The sequence below is a fragment of the Pelodiscus sinensis genome, chromosome 5, assembly GCF_052426305.1.
Source record: "Pelodiscus sinensis isolate ZL-2025 chromosome 5, ASM5242630v1, whole genome shotgun sequence".
Classification (NCBI taxonomy): domain Eukaryota; kingdom Metazoa; phylum Chordata; order Testudines; family Trionychidae; genus Pelodiscus; species Pelodiscus sinensis.
The window spans coordinates 44186008-44204512 of record NC_143056.1 but is presented as its reverse complement, the minus strand read 5'-3'; the positions used below and the strand labels follow the sequence as shown (position 1 = coordinate 44204512).

At 45.0% G+C, this 18505-nt stretch overlaps 1 protein-coding gene across 1 annotated transcript; it reads right to left on the bottom strand.

Moving 5' to 3' along the window:
• Nucleotides 1–836: 836 nt before the first annotated feature.
• PROX2 (prospero homeobox 2) lies at nucleotides 837–13662 on the bottom strand. The gene is made up of 5 exons (XM_075926871.2): nucleotides 13478–13662; nucleotides 6057–7687; nucleotides 4560–4669; nucleotides 3418–3612; nucleotides 837–1902 (listed from the first exon to the last, which is right to left on the bottom strand). The coding sequence occupies exons 2-5, from the start codon at nucleotides 7528–7530 to the stop codon at nucleotides 1717–1719; spliced, it is 1965 nt and encodes a 654-aa protein (XP_075782986.1). The 5' UTR covers nucleotides 7531–7687; nucleotides 13478–13662; the 3' UTR covers nucleotides 837–1716.
• Nucleotides 13663–18505: the final 4843 nt, after the last annotated feature.

The window sequence follows — 18505 nt, the reverse complement described above, 5'->3', positions numbered from 1 at the left end:
CAAATATGACAGGGAAGGGGAAGCTCAGTACTAGGAATGCATGGGTTAGATTGTTTTTGTTCTTACCTTCAAGCAAAATGAGACTTCTTACCTTCAAGCAAAGTGCAATCTGGTGAAGCAAGCAAGGGAGCCAGCACATAGAACGTTGCCTCCTGAGGCATGGCAGGCTGGGACCATTGCACATCATTTGGGAGCTGGGGAACCTCTTGGCTTTGGTTGTGAGTTACCAATCTGTTTTTATGACGTGGGTGGAGGGATATGCACCTGAGAGAGGTGAAGTTATCAGTGGGGAAGTGTAAAATGATTGGTATGGGGAAAAGGCTTTCAAGGAGCATTCTCTGTGACAACAAAGGGCAGAGTAGGCTGATGTGGATGAACTCATGATAGACTGGGATGGATTCAGAGGGGTACTTCAACCTTTGCCAAATTCCAAGTATGTGCATAGTCCCAATGACTTCAGATTAGTCACATGCTAAATTCCTTCCAGACTGGGGGCTATGATCACTCAGAATATGAGATACCAGTGTTTTTCTACAGACTCCATTTGCCATCCCAGCGAGCCAGATCTAGATCAAGATTCTGTGAATATTTGTTTGACTCCATGTATGTTTAATGTGGCAGAGTGAGCTGGATTTTTAATAGTTTTAAATACTTTTTATTGCAAAATAAAGAATAAGTTCTCAAAATGACCTTTTGACATTTTCCTTTCATTGATTTGTTGGCTTGATAAACCAACAGCCTTAATTATCTTTTGACTTTGGAGACTGCTCTAGAAAGGGGAACCACTTCCTCTACCTGCTCCATTGTAGGAATTATTGTTTTGCATGTGTCACATGGTGATTGTCCTGTTGATGCTAGTCCTGAGGCCTGACATTTTGAAACTAATTATTATAGTATTAAAAAGTTACCATATTACCGTACCTCCAAACAGATGGAAAAAACAGAATTGCTATTGAGTGTAGAACCTCACTTCACTTGGCCGAGAAGTCTTTTCCCTTTATTAAGACCCTCCATCAAGGACCTCTGTGATTAATAAACAGGAATGATATTAGCCCTGTTTTACAGATGAGGATACCAAAGCAAGAAGGGACTTGCCCAAAGTCACACAGCATGTAGGGCAGTGCTGGGAATAGAACTTAGATCTTCCAGACAGATGATGTATGTATGTCCTTCTTCCCTGTAGAACCAAGGCATGAGGCCTCACTGGGTTTGAGCTACAGAGTATAACACTGAGGTCTCCCAACTGTGGGGAGCATACAGGAACATTCTGGGTGGGAAGAGAATGCTGCTGGGGACCAGGCCAGACTCTACATGATGTGAAGAGGGAACACCACATAGCTCCAGTCCTGATCCTAGGTGCTGGCCCTGCATATGAGGCTGTACTCCTGGCTCCACACCCAGGTCCCTAGCTGCCAACTGTATGCCCACTGCTCTGCTCCCAGCTGCCAGCCCTGTGAAGCAAAATGTTTGGTGACCACTGGTAGAATGAGTGACATAAAATACTGGAAGTTCAAATATGGAATAGATAGGCCTCACTAGGAGGGAGGTCATGCCTCAGGCCAGATTAGAAATAATCATAACAAATGATGCTATTGCTGTTTTTTTGCTAGTACTATTACCCACAATGTAAGCCAGACCCAACAGCTACATAGCTTAGGCCAGCCTCTCTGATCAAGATGCAGCATGACATTGTCTTAGACCCCTTGCCATGCAGATTTAATTCTGGAGTAGTTCTTGGAGGCAGCTGGAAGATTTAAATACATCTGGGATGTCACGGTCCAGTTTTGAAATGATTTTGTAAATGGGTTTCTTCCAGGAGGGGTCAGAATCCTTCCCTGCTCTGACAGCACTAAAGAACTCCTGCAGAGTCACATTAGCAACCTCCAGGAAGTGATCAGGGACCTGCAGACAGAGAGAGAGAGAAACTTATGAACTGAGTGTGCTGTGCTGGGAGTCCCAGGAGGATGGGCTGGGCTGCTGATCATCCTGCCAAACGTACACGGGGGGGTTCTGGCCTCCCTCTAGCAGTAACAGGTAGTGGCAATCTTCCTGGCCCCTGAGGGGTGGGGTACCCAGCTCCTCAGCAGCTGTATTTTTCTCCAGTCTTCCTCCCAGACAAGTGGTCCAGCTGCTCATTCAGAATAGCAGGGTTGTTGATTCCCCCAAATAACCTCCACTACTTTCCCAGATAGTGCTTCCCACCAGGATATTATTTCATCCTCCAACCACAAGAGCAGAAATCTGCTGTAGTTCCTCCATTTAGGGAAGAAGCTCTGTTTAGCTCTGCCCTACAGGATGGTGAGTAAGCACTCATAATGTTCCCATATAAAGAGCCCATGATTCAGACTAAGCAGACATTCAGCTCAGACCGCCCCCTCCACATGCATGGTGATATTCCCATGAGGGCCACAAGAAGGCAAATTGTCCCAGAATACCCAAGGCACTGCCCAATCCTGGGCAGTTAAGACTTGGACATTTGAGGTACTTCTACACAGCCGGGCTAAAGTCGAATTAAGCTACAGTCGAATTAATTCAAAATAGCTTAACTTGGCTTTTGGCGCGGTCTACACTGCAGGAGGAAGTTGAAGAAAGAACACTTCCTTCGACTTCCCTTACTCCTTGGGAAATGAGGGTTACAGGAGTCAAAGTAAGAAGTCTTCAGCTCGACATTATTTCAAAATAAAGGCTTGTAGTCTAGACGTGCACAGTATTATTTCAGAGTAACATCAGTTATTCCGAAAGAACGCTGCTGTGTAGATGCACTGTTGGTGACTCGGGAGATGGGCACTGGATAAGAATACAGACAGTCAAATAGTGAGGTCTGATCAAGCAGCATAAGCACAGGACTGGGAACCAGGAAGTTCCATTCCCAGCTGTGACAACTCCCAGTCTGCGGCCTGGGGCAAGTCACCTGTGCTATATGTTGGATTCCCCATCTCTATAATGGGGTTAATTCCTCAATCACATTCTTGGAACCTGTGAGGAGCAACCTGTCAATATCTGTAAAGTGTTTTGAAGATGACAAGTGTGAAGTATGCCTGGGCTGATTTCCTAGCAGGCATTGCAACCAATAAGATTTGCAGGTTCCCAGGGCCTGTGAAATGACTTGCCCATAATGACTTGCCTGCACTTGTCTTTTTACCATCAAGCCCCTAAGCCAAACCATTATAAGCATTTCTGAGCACAAACTCAGCTGATTCTGTTACGTGTGCTAGAGTGATGCCAGAATTACGGCTGCAGGCCCTTGGGCCTGTTTTTTCTATACTTTGTAATTATGATCAAAATCTGTTTCCCCCTCTCTCCCTTTGTTCTGTGATGGGAGCTAAGGGATGGCATTGGTCCCAACTTGCAAACCTGTTGGCTTAGATACCTTCTGGGGCACCTCAAAGATTCCATCCTGGCTGAACATAGTTTTACCTCAAAGTCATTCCCCTTGTTATAGTGCATGTTGAGAGCCCTGAAGAGCTCAGAGTCCCGGGAAACCATCAGATGCTTGGAATCTGTAACTTCTTCCAAGATAGCTTGTCTGGCAAACTTCTCCATCTGGATGTAATAAAACTCACGGAAGTTGCTGAACCACTTGATGAGCTGCGAAGTGATGCAGCGGTTAAACTGTAAAAGGACATGCACCAGAGGAGCAAGGATGGGTTAAACATAGGCTTGTTCCCATTGGAGCCATGAGAAGGAACTAGATTTCAGCAAAGAAACTAAAGGTAGACATCTTAGACCCCAAAAATGTGAAAGAATGAACCCATTCCAGCTTCCTCAAAAGCTGTAATTCCCTGGTGTGGATGCTGTGGGCATGAACTAAAAGGTACCTAGTTTGCCTTCTATAATCTTGTTCAAAGAGGATTGTTAACACAAACCTTGCACCTTTTAGATTGCATCTGCAGCATTCACATGGGGCAGTTTTGCACAGCTCTTTTATGCAAGCAGTGGTTCACACTCTCAGTCTGCACTGCATGGCTCATGAAGACAGATTTTTAGAACCACTGCTCTCCAGTCCTTGTCTCTCTGCTATCCCCAGGTGGCTACTACTGAGGCACATGTGCAGGTGGGCCAAATCAGCCTCCCTCAGCCAGCAGAAGCCATGTGGCCCATACACCTTTAAGAACAGTCCTGCTGGTAGTTGCAAAGGAGTTTCCTTTTAGCCAAAGTGACCAGATAATCAAGTGTGAAAAGATCAGGACCCTTTTTGTTAATGGAAGGGAATTGCTTATTTAAAGACAAAGCCCATCCAATAGGGATGGGTCCTGATAATATCAGTGCATCTGGTCATCCTGCTTTTGGCTGTGGTATTCCTCCAGTCAGACAGAGAGGCAGCAATAGGATAGAAACCCAGAAGTGTCCCGGGTTCACGTGAGCAGCAGCAGCAGCTGCTGCCCTACCGTGTTGCCAATTATGATTTCTTTTTAAATGGCAGAAATTGGGGAGTTTGGAACCAAATTGTCATTGAGTGACTGTTGGGCTACTTTTCACACATGATCAGCAAAAACATGAGGCTGGCAGTGCTGCCAGTTAGGCCTGGTGAGCAGCAGAGTGGGGTGAAGCAGCTGTACCTGGACATCAAGGAAGTAGGTTTTCAACAGAGTGGAGCTGGGGTAACGAGTGAAGAAGAACATCAGCTTGGCCTTCTTCAGGTGGCCAGGGGTCAGAGCCTCCTGGATTTACCCTGGAGTCAAGGAAAAGATGTTTCCTGTTTGCATGGGTAACCCACACATCTAGTGACTGTGGGTCACAGTCCTATGTAGTGGCACTTAGACCATTTACAGTGAGAGATAAGAACAAGGGAGTTCTACAGCCTAAGCTGAGAGTCAGCTGGCTTTATAGCTCAAGCTGTAGAGGTGTCTACACTAAGCTCCAGAGGTCCCAGATTCACATCCACGTTATGGTGGTTACATGTGCACACACAAAGCATTGAATTTGTACAAAGCCATGTACTCCTGACAATGCCTCTGGTGATCTTCTCTTTACCTGTGATGTCTCCTCTGCACAGACACACCATTCTCTGTACTCCTGGGGAATTCCTATCTGAGGAGGCCCTTTAACTGACCCCCAATAATAAAGACTCCTTCAATGAGCACACCTCCCCGTGACAGTCCCAGAAGAGTAGCAACCAGCAGGAACCCCCTTCCTGGCTGATGGTAATGTGGCTGCCAAGACTGAAGAGATGGCCTGAGACTGGGATTGGGAGCCAGGAATGCCTGGGTTCCATTTCCATCTTTGTTGCTGACACCCACTTGGCCTGAGGAAAGTTACTCCATATGTGCACTTCAGTAGCCCCATGGGTCAAATAAAGGCACTGACACCCATGTACTCTACCTTTGAAGGGAGAGGGATAATATGTTAGTGGGTATAAAGTGCGTTTGAATGTGAGGTCTATTGGATGTGCTGAGCTTTAGCACCAAAATGGTCCTTTTGCTAGTCCACTGGACTGCTTGCTGAAAATCCAATGTGTTCACTATAAGTGTGCAGAAAATGTCAGTCCATGGGCCTGTCTTGGGGAACACTGGTCACTAATGAGGGCCCTGCTAAGGTCAGATGGGGGGCAAGGGAGTTCCTGAAAGCTGAGCACTCAGATTCTACTGCAGTGTCATTTCCTTTCGACAAGTCTCAGAGGGGTAGTTAGTCTGTATCTGCAAAAATGAGAAGTCCTGTGGGACTTTAAAGATGTCTTTAAGGTGGCACAGGCTTCCATGTGGATTTCCATTTGTCTTTAAGATGAGCAGTGTTAGCTACTAGCGCCACCTTCTGGTCAACCAGGAATAGTAAAAAGTGAGCTCTGAACCAAGCTCAGTAAAGCCTTCCTGAATGAAAGAGCTTATGTGCTAGGCCTTCAGGAGAGCTCAGATTGAATTAGCTGATCCCTCTGCCAATACAGTGTGAGAGGGGAGCATGATGGCATGTTTTCTCACAGTAATGGATGATACTCTGTTAGCCGGTCAGTCCCTATGCTATTTCTATTTCATGCATGTAGGTGAGGGGCAACCATAGGAGTAGCTACTGGTGCTTGAGACTCTTAACTACTGATCTTTGAGGATTAATAAAGGATATAGGGACTGAGGAGAAAGGCATCCCATCCATCATCGCGTGCAGCTCTCCACATTCTACCTTCTTGGTTGGAAGAAGAGCCAGACTTTCCCTTTCGGTGGAGTTAAGGGACATTGGATATTGCTGGTGTCTTGTGACTGATGACTTTAATTTAACTGCCCTCCAAGGTAAATCTAGGGACTCTCGAGAAGACCTGTCTGGGGAAGAAGCAGTTCTGTGAGGGCTGCTGTTCCAATGGCTATTTTGACTGTATTCTAGTAGCTGGCTAAGAATCTGTTTTTCTTGAACATGAGAAGTCATGACCAAGGGCTGATTCATCTTAGGTACATGGCAGGGTTTTCTAGCCATTCTTGAAGTGATCGGGTGAGCATGAAAGTCTGGAGACTGCTCCATGACTAGTGACAAGGCCTCTGTCTGGGCTTCAGTCAGTGAGTTTAGCAAATGTTGGGAGGAAGCCCCAGCAAACCATTTTCTGCGGGAGAATTCTTCAGTGGCAAAATTGTCTCTTTTGCTGTCTGGCACTGTGACTGGGAGGCTGTTGTACAGCTGAGCCAGATGGCCTGGTGGCTTAGGCGATATTTTTTGGAAAACAGTGTCCACAGCCTGAGATATCACTCTGGCTAGCTCATGTTTTAATGTCTCAGAAAAGGTTCTTTCTTCAGAGGAAAATTCACCCATTCTCCTTTCTTCCTCTGACACAGTGTGACCTTCCATCTCTGAGATGTGCCTCCAAAACAGAGCTCTGTGTTGGTCACTAGTTGCCCCATGCCTATCTCCATGCTCCCCCTTCAATAAGTGCATAGTATTCACTATCCCTTCTTGGCTTTGATCTGAATCACCAAACTCATAAACCTGCAAAAATTTCTCTTGAAGCTGCTTCAGCTGCTGCTGCAAAACTTGAAGCTGTCCCTTCAGCTGGTGGCACTCCTCTGCCTTGGTGCTGGAGCTGCTCCTGCCTCTTCCTCCCAGCTGTGCTACATGTGGGCTTTGCTGCTGGGGAAGCTTTTGCTTTCTCTTGTTCTCCCTATGGTTGTCACTTCTTTTCTCCACAGGGCATTCTCTGTCTCTTTCTTCATTGGTACCGAGCGTGGTGGGGTTTGGTGAGACACTCATACCTTGTATAATGCTTTCTACTCTTGCCCTCTTAGCTTGTAAGTGTTCATTATAGAACTGGTCGGTGTCACCAAAACTGAAGAGTGGAGTATAGCATAAAGGGGAGGCCAGGGTTTGTGTCCCTTCCCTAAAAGATGTGCAGTCCCGGGCTTCCTGGGGTGATTGCGTTGTCGGCAAGGAAGGGAAAAGGAGGTTTGGATCCAGTCCCCTGTTAGCTATTGTCTGGGTGAGGAGTTGTGATATGATGGACACACTGGGAGAAGAGAACAAAGAGTCTCTTTGGAGACGGGGCTCTTCTTTCTGCCCACCTGACAGTCCTGAACTCGAGTTGCCTCCATCCTGCTCAGCGATGCAGCTCCCATTCATAGTTTTTTCCTTATTCTTGAAGAGGAAGAGCTGACACTGAACAGTTGCCACTCAGCAGTTGTTTTGATTATGGTACTTGTTATACTTGAACACCTGAGGACCTGGAAACTGCTGATGTGCCAGGTGCTTTATGTTCCCGATGGCCAAAGATCTGGAGCTGAGAAAAGACAAGAAATGTTACCCAGTGAACTCTGTCAACTCTCCATTTGTGTGGGAACAGTTCTTCCTCGCTGATTCTCTCTGACTTCCCTGCCCACCAGTGCTGAAAAGACTCCAGCCACTTCAAAATGCGTGAGCTTACCTGCTATGCAACACAGGACAGCACAAGCATACCTCCCTGGTACTCAGGACAGTGTAAGGGCTTCCCATTCAATATCTGGTCATTCATGGGTCTGGTCTTAATCTTCAAACAGGTTGGGCTCAGGTTCTCTCTGCAGCCACAGTGTATTGGCTGCATCCCCAGGAACAGTGGTACTATCAGCTACAAGAGACAGAGCTTTCTATGCAGTCACCCTATAGCTTTGGATTATTCTTCCACAAAGGTTAAAATGATCCCAAATCTCATTGTTGTCTTCAGGGCAAAACAAGCTTTAGTTCCTTGCCCAAGCTTCCCAATACATAGTAATATTAAATGTGTTATAAACTTCATCTGTGCCCCCCATCCAGCAGAAGAGAAGCCTAGACATTGGGTGCAATGTAAATGCCTAGAGATAGAAAACAGACAGAACCACAGACCACATTAATTAGATTACATAGTGTATCAATGGAACCCCCTATGGCATTCAGATTGCAGTGGTGATGAATGGTATAAATACCCACATATCAGATCCAAGGTCTGTTTCAACTAAGCTTCAACCTTGCTAGAGTTTCTCTGAAGTGCCCCTTAGTTTACAAAGGGGAACTGAGAGCTGCATCCTAGAAGCTCCTCATCTTGAGCTGGGTATTGTAAAAGGTGGCACTTACAGGTGCACTTCAGCACAGACTATCCTGGCTTAATCCCATTGCAGAAAACCCCTTTGGACTCTGAACGAGAAATCTGACTGCTCCTCAGGAACCCTGCATCTTTGTGTTTCTATGCTCACTTATGCTGTTGAATGCATTCAACATTCTGTGTCTCCCTAATCTCACAAGGCTTTCCCATGTGTGTGGTTGTGGCCATAGACATACACCTCATCTCTATGTGGTGGCCTCACTACATCCTTCCCAGGGCCTGGATACATGAACACTCATGTTCAGAAAGTGACTGAGGATTTTACATCCACACAGTGTAGGTCAGGGGACTCTGACTCTGCCTGAAACATAAAGGTATCAAACCTTTCACTCAACTCAGGACTAGCCAGCTCTGCAGTACAGTGATTAGTAGCATGTTATATATCTGAGGCTGGGCACAGATGGCACCAGGTTCTGCCAGCATTGGGCATCTGAATGCACACACAAAAGAAGGCACAGCTAGTTCCTGAGTAAGATGCCTGTCAGAACTGGGCACCTCAGCATAGGGGTACAAACATTCAAGCAGGACTTGTGCTTTAGTAAGAGGGACCTGACACACACAGCATCAGGCTCCGTGGAGCTGTAGCTATCCAAAGGTTTCAGTGATCCAGAAGCAGTAACATTCTTTAATGTTGCCTCCAATTATTAATGTACAGTCAAACTATGGAGCTAAAACAACATTTTGCATTTATTTCTACGTGCTGTATTTAAAAAGGCAAAGGAAAGGAGTGAGCTAGGAGGAATTAGATGAACAGAGCCTGAGTCATTGATTTGGCAGTTAAGAGTATAAGAATTGCCATACCTGATTACCCTGTCTTTGAGCATGGCCAGTACCAGATGGGTTAGAGAAAGACGCAAGAAACGTTGTAGTTGATAATTACAGAATAATCCACTGATAGAGCTTTTTCCTTTTAACCCTCATCAGCTCGTGGCTGGATTACATGGCTGTAAACCCAGTCAGCAGTCTTATTACCCTAAAAAACATCTGATCCTTTTTTGGAATAATACTAATCTCTTCTTCTCAATGCTATCTTGTGGCCATGGGTCCCACAGGTTAATTATGCATTTTGTTAAATAGATGTTCTTTAATCAGTTTCCAGATGGTTGCCTTTCAATTTCTCTGAACATTCCTTTACTCTTATCTGATGAGAAAAGGTAAGTAGGAGTGCTAGATTTGCCTTCTCTAGATTCTCCATTATTTTGCACACTTCTAAGCATGTTGTCTCTCTAAACTGAACAGTCCTGTCTTTTCCGTCTCTTTTGACACAGAACTCTTTGCCACTCATCATTTTGGTCACCCATTTCTGAACCCATTCTACTTCTGCTATATCCCTTTGAGACAGGGTGAGCAAAACTGAGCAGCACTCCAGGGAAGGGCACACTAGTGATTTATGTGCCATTCTTTTGCAGCCTAACATTCTGTTTGCTTGTTAACTGCCTACACAAACACCTTGGGCTTTTTCCTGGGTGTTTACAGTTCATGTAGAATCTACCAGTGTGTGAGTAATTCAGATTGTTACTTCCTGTGCCAAAAGTGAGTTTTGTTTGCCATCATGCTACTCAGTCACTCAACTGTGTTAGGTTGCTCTGAAGTTTCTTGCTGTCTTCTCTAGACTTGACTCACTTAAATATCTTAGGGGATGTCCATGCTGGAGCTGAAAGCAAGCCCACCAGCCCCAGGAGACAGTCTCATGCTATCTGGGCTTGAATTAGCATGCTATAAATTGTCACAGGGGCACGGGATGCCACCCAGACTTGGACTGTGGGTAGCTGGAGCCCCAGTAAGGTGAGTTTGTCTGCCCAAGCAGGGAGACGAGCTCTCAGCTGCAGTGAAGACACACCCTTTGTCTTACTGATAAACGTTGCCACTCCTCTGTTCTCCCTCTTTTCCACATCATTAATAAATATAACCACCAACATTGGGAGACTTTTTATCCTGCTGCAAATTGACCATTTAGTCCTACTCTTTGGCTACGTCTACACGGCCAGCTTTGCCAGCAGAGCCTATGCAAATGAAGCGCGGATGAGTATTTTGCCACGCTTCATTTGCATAATTTAGTCAAGCCATTTGTGTGCAAGGGGTTTTTGCGCAAAAACAACCAGTGTGGATGGGATTTTTTGTGCAAACAAACCTATCCACGCTGCTTGTTTTTGCCCAAAAACCCCTTGCACAAAAACGGCTTGACTAAATTATGCAACTGAAGCATGGCAAAATGCTAATCTGTGCTACATTTGCTTAGGCTCTGCCGGCAAAGCCAGCAGTGTAGACAAAGCGTAAGGTTCCTGTCTCTGAACCCATTTCTAATCCATGAAAACGCTTTGCCTGTCACCCAATGACTGCTTAGTTTTATTAACCTCTTGTAAATGGCTTGGTCAAAGCTTTTTTTTTTTTTTTTAAAAAAAGGTCTTCGTAAGCTATCGCATCATTTCTTTTTTCTCCCTAGCTGTTTTATTGACATGCACAAATATCTGTGTGGCTTTACAGATGCCCTGATATTTTATCTCTACCATATGCTCATCTAGGCATATTATCATTCTGTCTTTAATAAGAATGTAAAAACGGCCATACTGGGTCAGACCAAAGGTCCACCTAGCCCAATATCCTGTTTTCCAACAGTGGCCAATGCCTGGTGCTTAAGAGGGAATGAACAGAGCAGGCAATTATCAAGTGATCCATTCCCCATTATTCATTCCCATGATTATTTCAGTTTATTTACTTGGGACTGAAGTAAGGGTTACTGGCCTGTAATTCCCCAGATTACTCCTATTAACATTTTTAAAGATTTGCAACCATCTCCAGTCCTCTAGTATAGGAGCTGATTTTAATAAAGCCATATATAATTCTTATATTTGCATATTTCAGCCACTTCTTTCTTGAGCTCTCTCAGACCGCTTGGCTATATGGCATATGTACTGAATACTGGTCCTTTAATGTACCAGTTTATTGCAGAACATCCTTCTTTTGGCACTTCATCCTCTCACGGTGCCTTATCTTTTTTTTAACATGAAAAGGTAAAGTCAAAGATTCCTTAAACTGAAGCTTTCTTGTTTTAGACAACAAAGTGATAGGCTCCCTGTAAGTAACAATAGATAGCTATTGAACTGGTTATAATCTTTTAACTTGTCTAACAATATTTAGAACCAGCTTTTTCCATTAATCTGAGCTGCTAGAGAGTGGCACATAAACCCTCAGTTTCAATCTATTTTTCTCCCTCCTGAAAAGCTCCTTACACCTCCTTGTCTTCCTTGGAATGAGGGGTTCTGTAAATGCACTTGCCTGGTATCAGAGAACCAACTGATGGAGCAGGGCTGCACTCAAGAGTCCCCTCTGCATGCGAGGAGTGCTAGCTAGGGTTACTGAGCATTTGCTGATTGGTCTTGAAAGGGCCTTTTTAGCTTAATTTTCACAAGACTGCTGGAACAATTTTCATAGTGGAGGTGGTGATGATGGAAATCATGTCTTTGGTATTTTTTATTACTACTTTGAATCAAGGGGTATGGCAGCACCTGCAGCAGCCCAGTTTCAGCATCATTGGATTTTCTTGGTTTTCTTTACTTTTTTGAAAAGTAAGGAGTGAGCACTGGCCTGTGAGGAGTTTGGCACAAACAGAAAGTGCCCTGTGCACCAGCAGCCATTCCCCAATGAGCTATTCAGAACCAAAAAAATCAGCCTCAGAAAGAGCAGCATTGGAGAGATGAGGTCTGGGGCTGCAAGTCTGCGGCCAGACAGAATCCTGCTGTTCACCCTCATCAGGGACCCAGGGGACAAACTGAAAATTTTCAGATCCCTCCCTCCAAAGCATCTGCTTTTAGAAGCAGAATGTACACCCTGTCCTCCATAGCAGATGGAGACATTTTGCTCACTCCCTTTTCATTCTGACACACTGGATTTTTCTGCAAGGAATGCCTCTTCTCCTGGGCCCACAGCAACTGCGTGCACACGGGTCTCATCCACGGCTGCTATGGATAGCCCCAGATCACTGACCTACACTGAACACACCAGGGCTACGTCTACACTGGCCACAATTTCCGGAAAAGCCATGCAAATCAGGTAAGTCAGGATAGGGAAATCCGCGGGGGATATTTAAATCCCCCGCGGATTTCCCTGTCCTGACTTACCTGATTTGCATGGCTTTTCCGGAAATTGTGGCCAGTGTAGACGTAGCCCAGCTTTTTTCAGTCTCTATAACATAGGCAACCTCAGCTACTGGGGGACAACCAAAGTGTTTTGGAGGGGACTAGTGGAGAAGGAAAGAGATCACAGGTCAATGCATGTTAATGCCCTAGAGTTCAGGTTTGATCTAGGTCAGTGTTTATGGTAATGGAGGTCCTGCCCCTACTTGTATATTTGCTCTTTAGTGAATAGTCTCTGCCATTTTGCTGGCTGAGCCTTCAGCTCTTTCATCAGATTAATTAGTGAAATGTTTGTAAAGCACTCCACACATATGCTGAGTGTTACTATTAGCAACCCAGGCTCCTTTATAAGAAGACAAAGGGGAGAAAAAACCCAAAATGAGGCTACTCAGCCTCTGGTCACCACCCCAAGAACAGACACTCCAAATGTCCTGACACATCAAACCTCTTTAATAACAAATATCACAAGTGTCCAGACACCCCAAACCTCCCTGAGAACAAACACCACAAGTGTCTGGACACCCCACATGCTTCCCCAAGAGCAGACACCCCAAACAGCCAGATGTCCCCAAGCAGACATCCCAAATGTCCAGACACCCCCAAACCTCTCCGAGAATAGACACCCCAAATAGCCAGGATACCCTCAACACCTCCAGAAAATACACTCTCTTAACCTTCCTCAACAATCACTGCAAACCTCAGAAGAGTCATGTTCTGCAAGCCCTCTGCATGGAGACACTCCCCAAAATTGTTAGATTTCAATAAAAATCTTGAACAGGAACCAACTTAATTTCTCTCCTCCCCAAGGAGAAGGTGCACTCACCTTGATCTCTCTTTGGGTTTGAGGGTGGTAGGTGCCAGCAGGGTACCTGGTGTTCCCAGAGAGTGCCTGGAAACTGGCAAATGAGAAGAAGCACAGAAGCACTGGCAGGGGCATTGAGGAAACCTCTGAGCTTTGTCCCTGCTAAAGAAAGGGATGGGAAAGCCAATAGCAGCCAACCAGCTTCAAGTGCTTCTGAATATGCAAATGAGAGAAGAAGAGGTCAGGTTCAGACAGAGCCTGGGATCAGGGAGGGAGACCTTGTATCTGCAGCTGGGCCACTGGGGACCACAGAAAGTCAGCTGTTCAGAGAGTCTTTAATATGTGAAGTCTGCTTTTCAGATAGGACCATAAAGATAGTGCATAAAGAGCTCTGTGCATTAGCTTCTAGGTTCTAACTTGTTACAGGTCAGGATATCTATGCATTGACAGAGCTATGTCTGAGGCAGCTAAGACAGGAGGAACACGAGCTGCCATAGATCAAGATAGAATGGTACAGGAGCAGATCGTTGGGGCAGGGATGAGCAGTGAGAGCAGGAATGGAACAAGGGCTTCCCCGCATCTTAGCTCAGCCCTGAATGGCACAGTCCCTAATACCACAATCTGTAATTTTCACTCAGAATTTCACCTCTGCTATGCCAGTTCACACCAACAATTCCTCTAGACTAGTATGACACCTGCTGTGTTTCAGCAGAAGATGAAATCTCCTATATTGTACCTGGTGAGGAATGCACTGCTGCACATGAGAGCAATGCCTTTCTGATTGTGATAATTCTCTAGACACCATCTTAGAGAGAGTTCAGAAGGTTTCAGGAGCTCTGTGACAATATTGAGGCTGGCTGACAGCATCTCTCTTGGGCCATATGAGAATGGGGGGGGGGGGGCAAAAAAGAGGGCACCTCTGTGTCAGAAGAGTCCTAATAGAGAAGATTTTGTTCTCCTGCAAAGCTAAACAAAACAGGATTGCACTGCAATATAAAAACATAGAAATAATGAAGATGGGAAGACAGCAACATCTTAGAGGATTTTGGAGCTTGAACCTGGTCTGGTAACATGAAATACACGGCAGAATGCAGGTAAAATAGAGCAAGAGACATAGAATTCTCCCCAAAGTGTTCAGTCACAAATTTAATTAATACTTTTTTTAACAATTGCCATCAGCCTAAAAGTATGCCCTCTGGAAGGGTAGCCAAAGCATGAAAGGGGTGTATGAATGTTTTGCATCTCTGGCATGTAAATAGCTTGCAAAGCTAGCTACAAAAGTGCCATGCAAACACCTGTTCTCACTTTCAGGTGACATGGTAAATAGAGGTGGGCAGCACTATCTCCCATATAAATGTAAACAAACGTATTTGTCTTAGTGATTGGCTAAACAAGAATTAGGACTGAGTGGACTTGTAGGTGTTAAAGTTTTACATTGTTTTGATTTTGCTTGCAGTTACGTGTCAAAAAAAATTACATTTGCAACTTGCACTTTCACAATAAAGAGATTGCCCTATAATACATTTAAGAGGTGAATTGATAAATAAAATGTATTTTGTTTATCTTTTTACATGAAAATATTTATAATAAAAATGATAATATTAAGTATACTTTGTATTCTGTATTGTAAATGAAATCAATATATTTGAAAATGTAGAAAAGCATCCAAAATATTTACATAAATTATATTCTATTATTAACAGCACAATTAATCAGTTAATTTTGTAATCTCATGATTAATCATGATTAATTTTTAAATCACTTGACAAACCCTAGTAACAAATAATTGTACTTAGTATTTTAGATTTTTAAAGCACTTTGCAAACAGTAACTTTAGAAATTTGAACCAGTAGTCCACAGTAGCTTGTAAGTTTCTTCCTGCTCTCAGAACTGGAAGTAAGTATTCTGTGGGAAATAATCTACCTTTCCTCAGGAATGGATAGCAAAGAGTGACTAAAAAGTCTTTCACCTCTCCTTAATGGAACAATGTGATTAACCAATGAAAGCTTGTTTAGATGATGTCATCTTTGTAACTAGCTATCTTGATGGACGGCTCTGCTGAGGATGGATTTTCCCTGGAACCAGACTGAATTCATCTGCTCAGCTGAATTAATCAACTCTAAGTAAATTTTTTATTTTTCTAATTTCCCTCCAGATACTTAGAGAGATGTTTAATGAAAGCCTACCATGCATATTTTTTTTCTGTTAGGCAGGAATCTTTTGTTAAGGACAGCTGTTTTCCAGTGTCTTGCTCAAGGACAGCAGCATTCCAGTGAAGAATAACTGAAAAAGTTCTAGATTTGGCACTTTACAAGATCTTAGGGATATAAATGACTAGTCGACTATCTGCTAAGCAAAAGCTTATTGGGTAGTCAACTAGTCCCTCAACTAGTTGCTTTCCCCCCACTTGCTGCCTCTGATAGAGGCAGCAAGAGGGGCAGACCTAGGGCTGGGGGGAGCTGGTTTAAAAGCTGGTTCCCCCCAGCATTGTCTCTGCAAGGGGCAGGGGAAGCAGGGGATAGTGGGGACCGGGTGCTGTGCCTCTGCTTTTTAAATGTATTAAGAGCCACCTGGCTCTTCATACTTTAAAAATCAGAAGTGCAGCAGCGGGGATCCAGCGCAAGCCCGACCAGCTGATTGTCAGCTTGTGCCAGGTCCCCTGCTGAGCTCCAGCCTTTTAAATGTATTAAGAGCCGGTAGGGAGGGCTCTTAAATGTATTAAGACACGGGAGGGGACCCAGCACGAACCGGGAATCAGCTGTCCCAGCTCACGCAGGGTCCCCCCTGCTGCACTTCAGTCTTTTAAATGTATTAAGAGCCAAGAGGCTCTTAATACATTTAAAAGGCAGAGCTGCAGAGGGGTTAGTTTCCAGGGCAGGGAGCTAACCCCACTGCGGCTCCCCCACTTATTGATTAATCAATGGAAAATCTATCGACTAGTTGATTAATTGATTAAACTAAATTTAACATCCCTAGGGCTCTATTTCCTTTTTGTTTACATGCCAGCAGAGTTTCAAAGTATTGGAGAATGCCTCTCATTGATTTTTCTAATATTTTTCCTTTAAAAAATTCCTAGGAAATTCCCTGCAAAATTCTTTGCAGAGTATTATGGTTACATAGATGCTCAAAAGTTATGAAAAGCCTTAATTATGGATGTACACTCAATCTTTACTTTCCCTTTTGGAACAGATGCCTCATTACAATACAGTTTTTAATTACAGGATCACAGACTATTGCAGGTTTAGTACAGAGTTTCTTAAACTTTGTAGTAGCATTCACCTCATGTTAAGAGGAAGCTGTTTCATGCTCCTTTCTTGCCATTTCCAGTTGTGCAGGTGACCTCCTATTTCTATCCAGGTAACATGCCTGTGGCAACTGAAACATTTATTTATATCAAATGTAATGTCCAGAAAGTAATTTACTGTAGCTGTCACTAGTGTGATTTTAGCAGGTGAAAACAAAGAGGATTATAGCAACTTTAATCAGCCTGCTTTGGGGGGGGGGGGGGGAGCCCTGAGCCTCAGGAGCCAGATACAGGTAAGCTGGTAGCCTTAGGTTTCCCACTCCTTCTGTAAGTGGTCTCAGTACCACTAAGTGGGACAGTACACCACACCTAGCAGGTGTGTGAGTTACATCAGCAGAGTGACTAGCATCAGTCATGTGTGGATCTTTCTCTTTCCCACAGCCTATGAGCTATAGTATGTGAGAATAATGGGCACAGGGTATTTCGGTTTAAAGAATATTGTAAGAACTTGGAATGAAAGGTGGTGAGGTTTGTGGGGGTCTCAATCCTGAGAGTATGTACTATACTCTTGGGCTACGTCTACACTGGCATGATTTTCCAGAAATGCTTTTAACGGAAACGTTTTCCGTTAAAAGCATTTTCGGAAAAGCGTGTCTAGATTGGCAGGATGCTTTTCCGCAAAAGCACTTTTTGCGGAAAAGCGTCCGTGGCCAATCTAGACGCGGTTTTCCGCAAAAAAGCCCCAATCGCCATTTTCACGATCGAGGCTTTTTTGCGGAAAACAGTACTATGCTGTCTACACTGGCCCTTTTGGGCAAAAGTCTTTCAGAAAAAGACTTTTGCCCGAACGGGAGCAGCATAGTATTTCCGGAAAAGCACTGATGATTTTACATGAGATCGTCAGTGCTTTTCCGGAAATTCAAGTGGCCAGTGTAGACAGCTGGCAAGTTTTTCCAGAAAAGCTGCTGATTTTCTGGAAAAACTTGCCAGTCTAGACACAGCCTTGGATTGGCCCCTGCGAATACTCTGTCTTCTGAACAGATGAGCTTTACCCTTACTTCGTTCAGTTCTGTGACTCCCTTATCTCCCATCCTCCTAGCCATAACTTCATCTTCTCTGACACCCATATTGCATCCTCTGGTCCATTCAAATTACAAGTGCCAAGATCACCTTCATGGCCAGTCACTGACCACAGAATCCATCTCTGCACCCTTGTAAGGGCTCCCCCACTGTCATTCCTCATCAGGTTCCAATTCCTTGTTCTCATCTGAATAGCTTCTCTGCCCTTCCTTGATTCACCCTCCCAGCCCTCTACTCTACCAACCATGCCAGCGCATCTGCCTGCTTCTCGCACAACGGCTCATTATATACTGGCCCCGCCTCCTCCATCAAACCCTCCTCCTATCCCACTGCCGACACCAGCCTTGTGAGTACTGAGCCGGAGCGAGACGTCTGCCCTGGGGCAGGGTGGGGCACGTTTTCCGCTCGGTGCACCCTGCGGGTGTCACGCCGCTTCCGGGTGTTCTCTGAGGTCCTGTCCTGAGCGCGGCTCTGCCCCCACTGCCATGCAACAGGGCGGTTCAGCCCCACTTCATGAGACCCCACGGGGTGGTTCAGTCCTCACGCCCCCCCCATCGCCTCGGGGTGGTTCATTCCTTCCGCCATTCCCTTCTGCTCCCACCAGCTTTGCTCTTCGGGTGCACTCGTGCTGCTCCTTAGGAGAATTCACTGTCTGCCTCCCCAGCCCCGTGGTTGGTACGATCCCCTGTGACACACCCCCCCCCCCCGCATATGCGCCCGAGGTT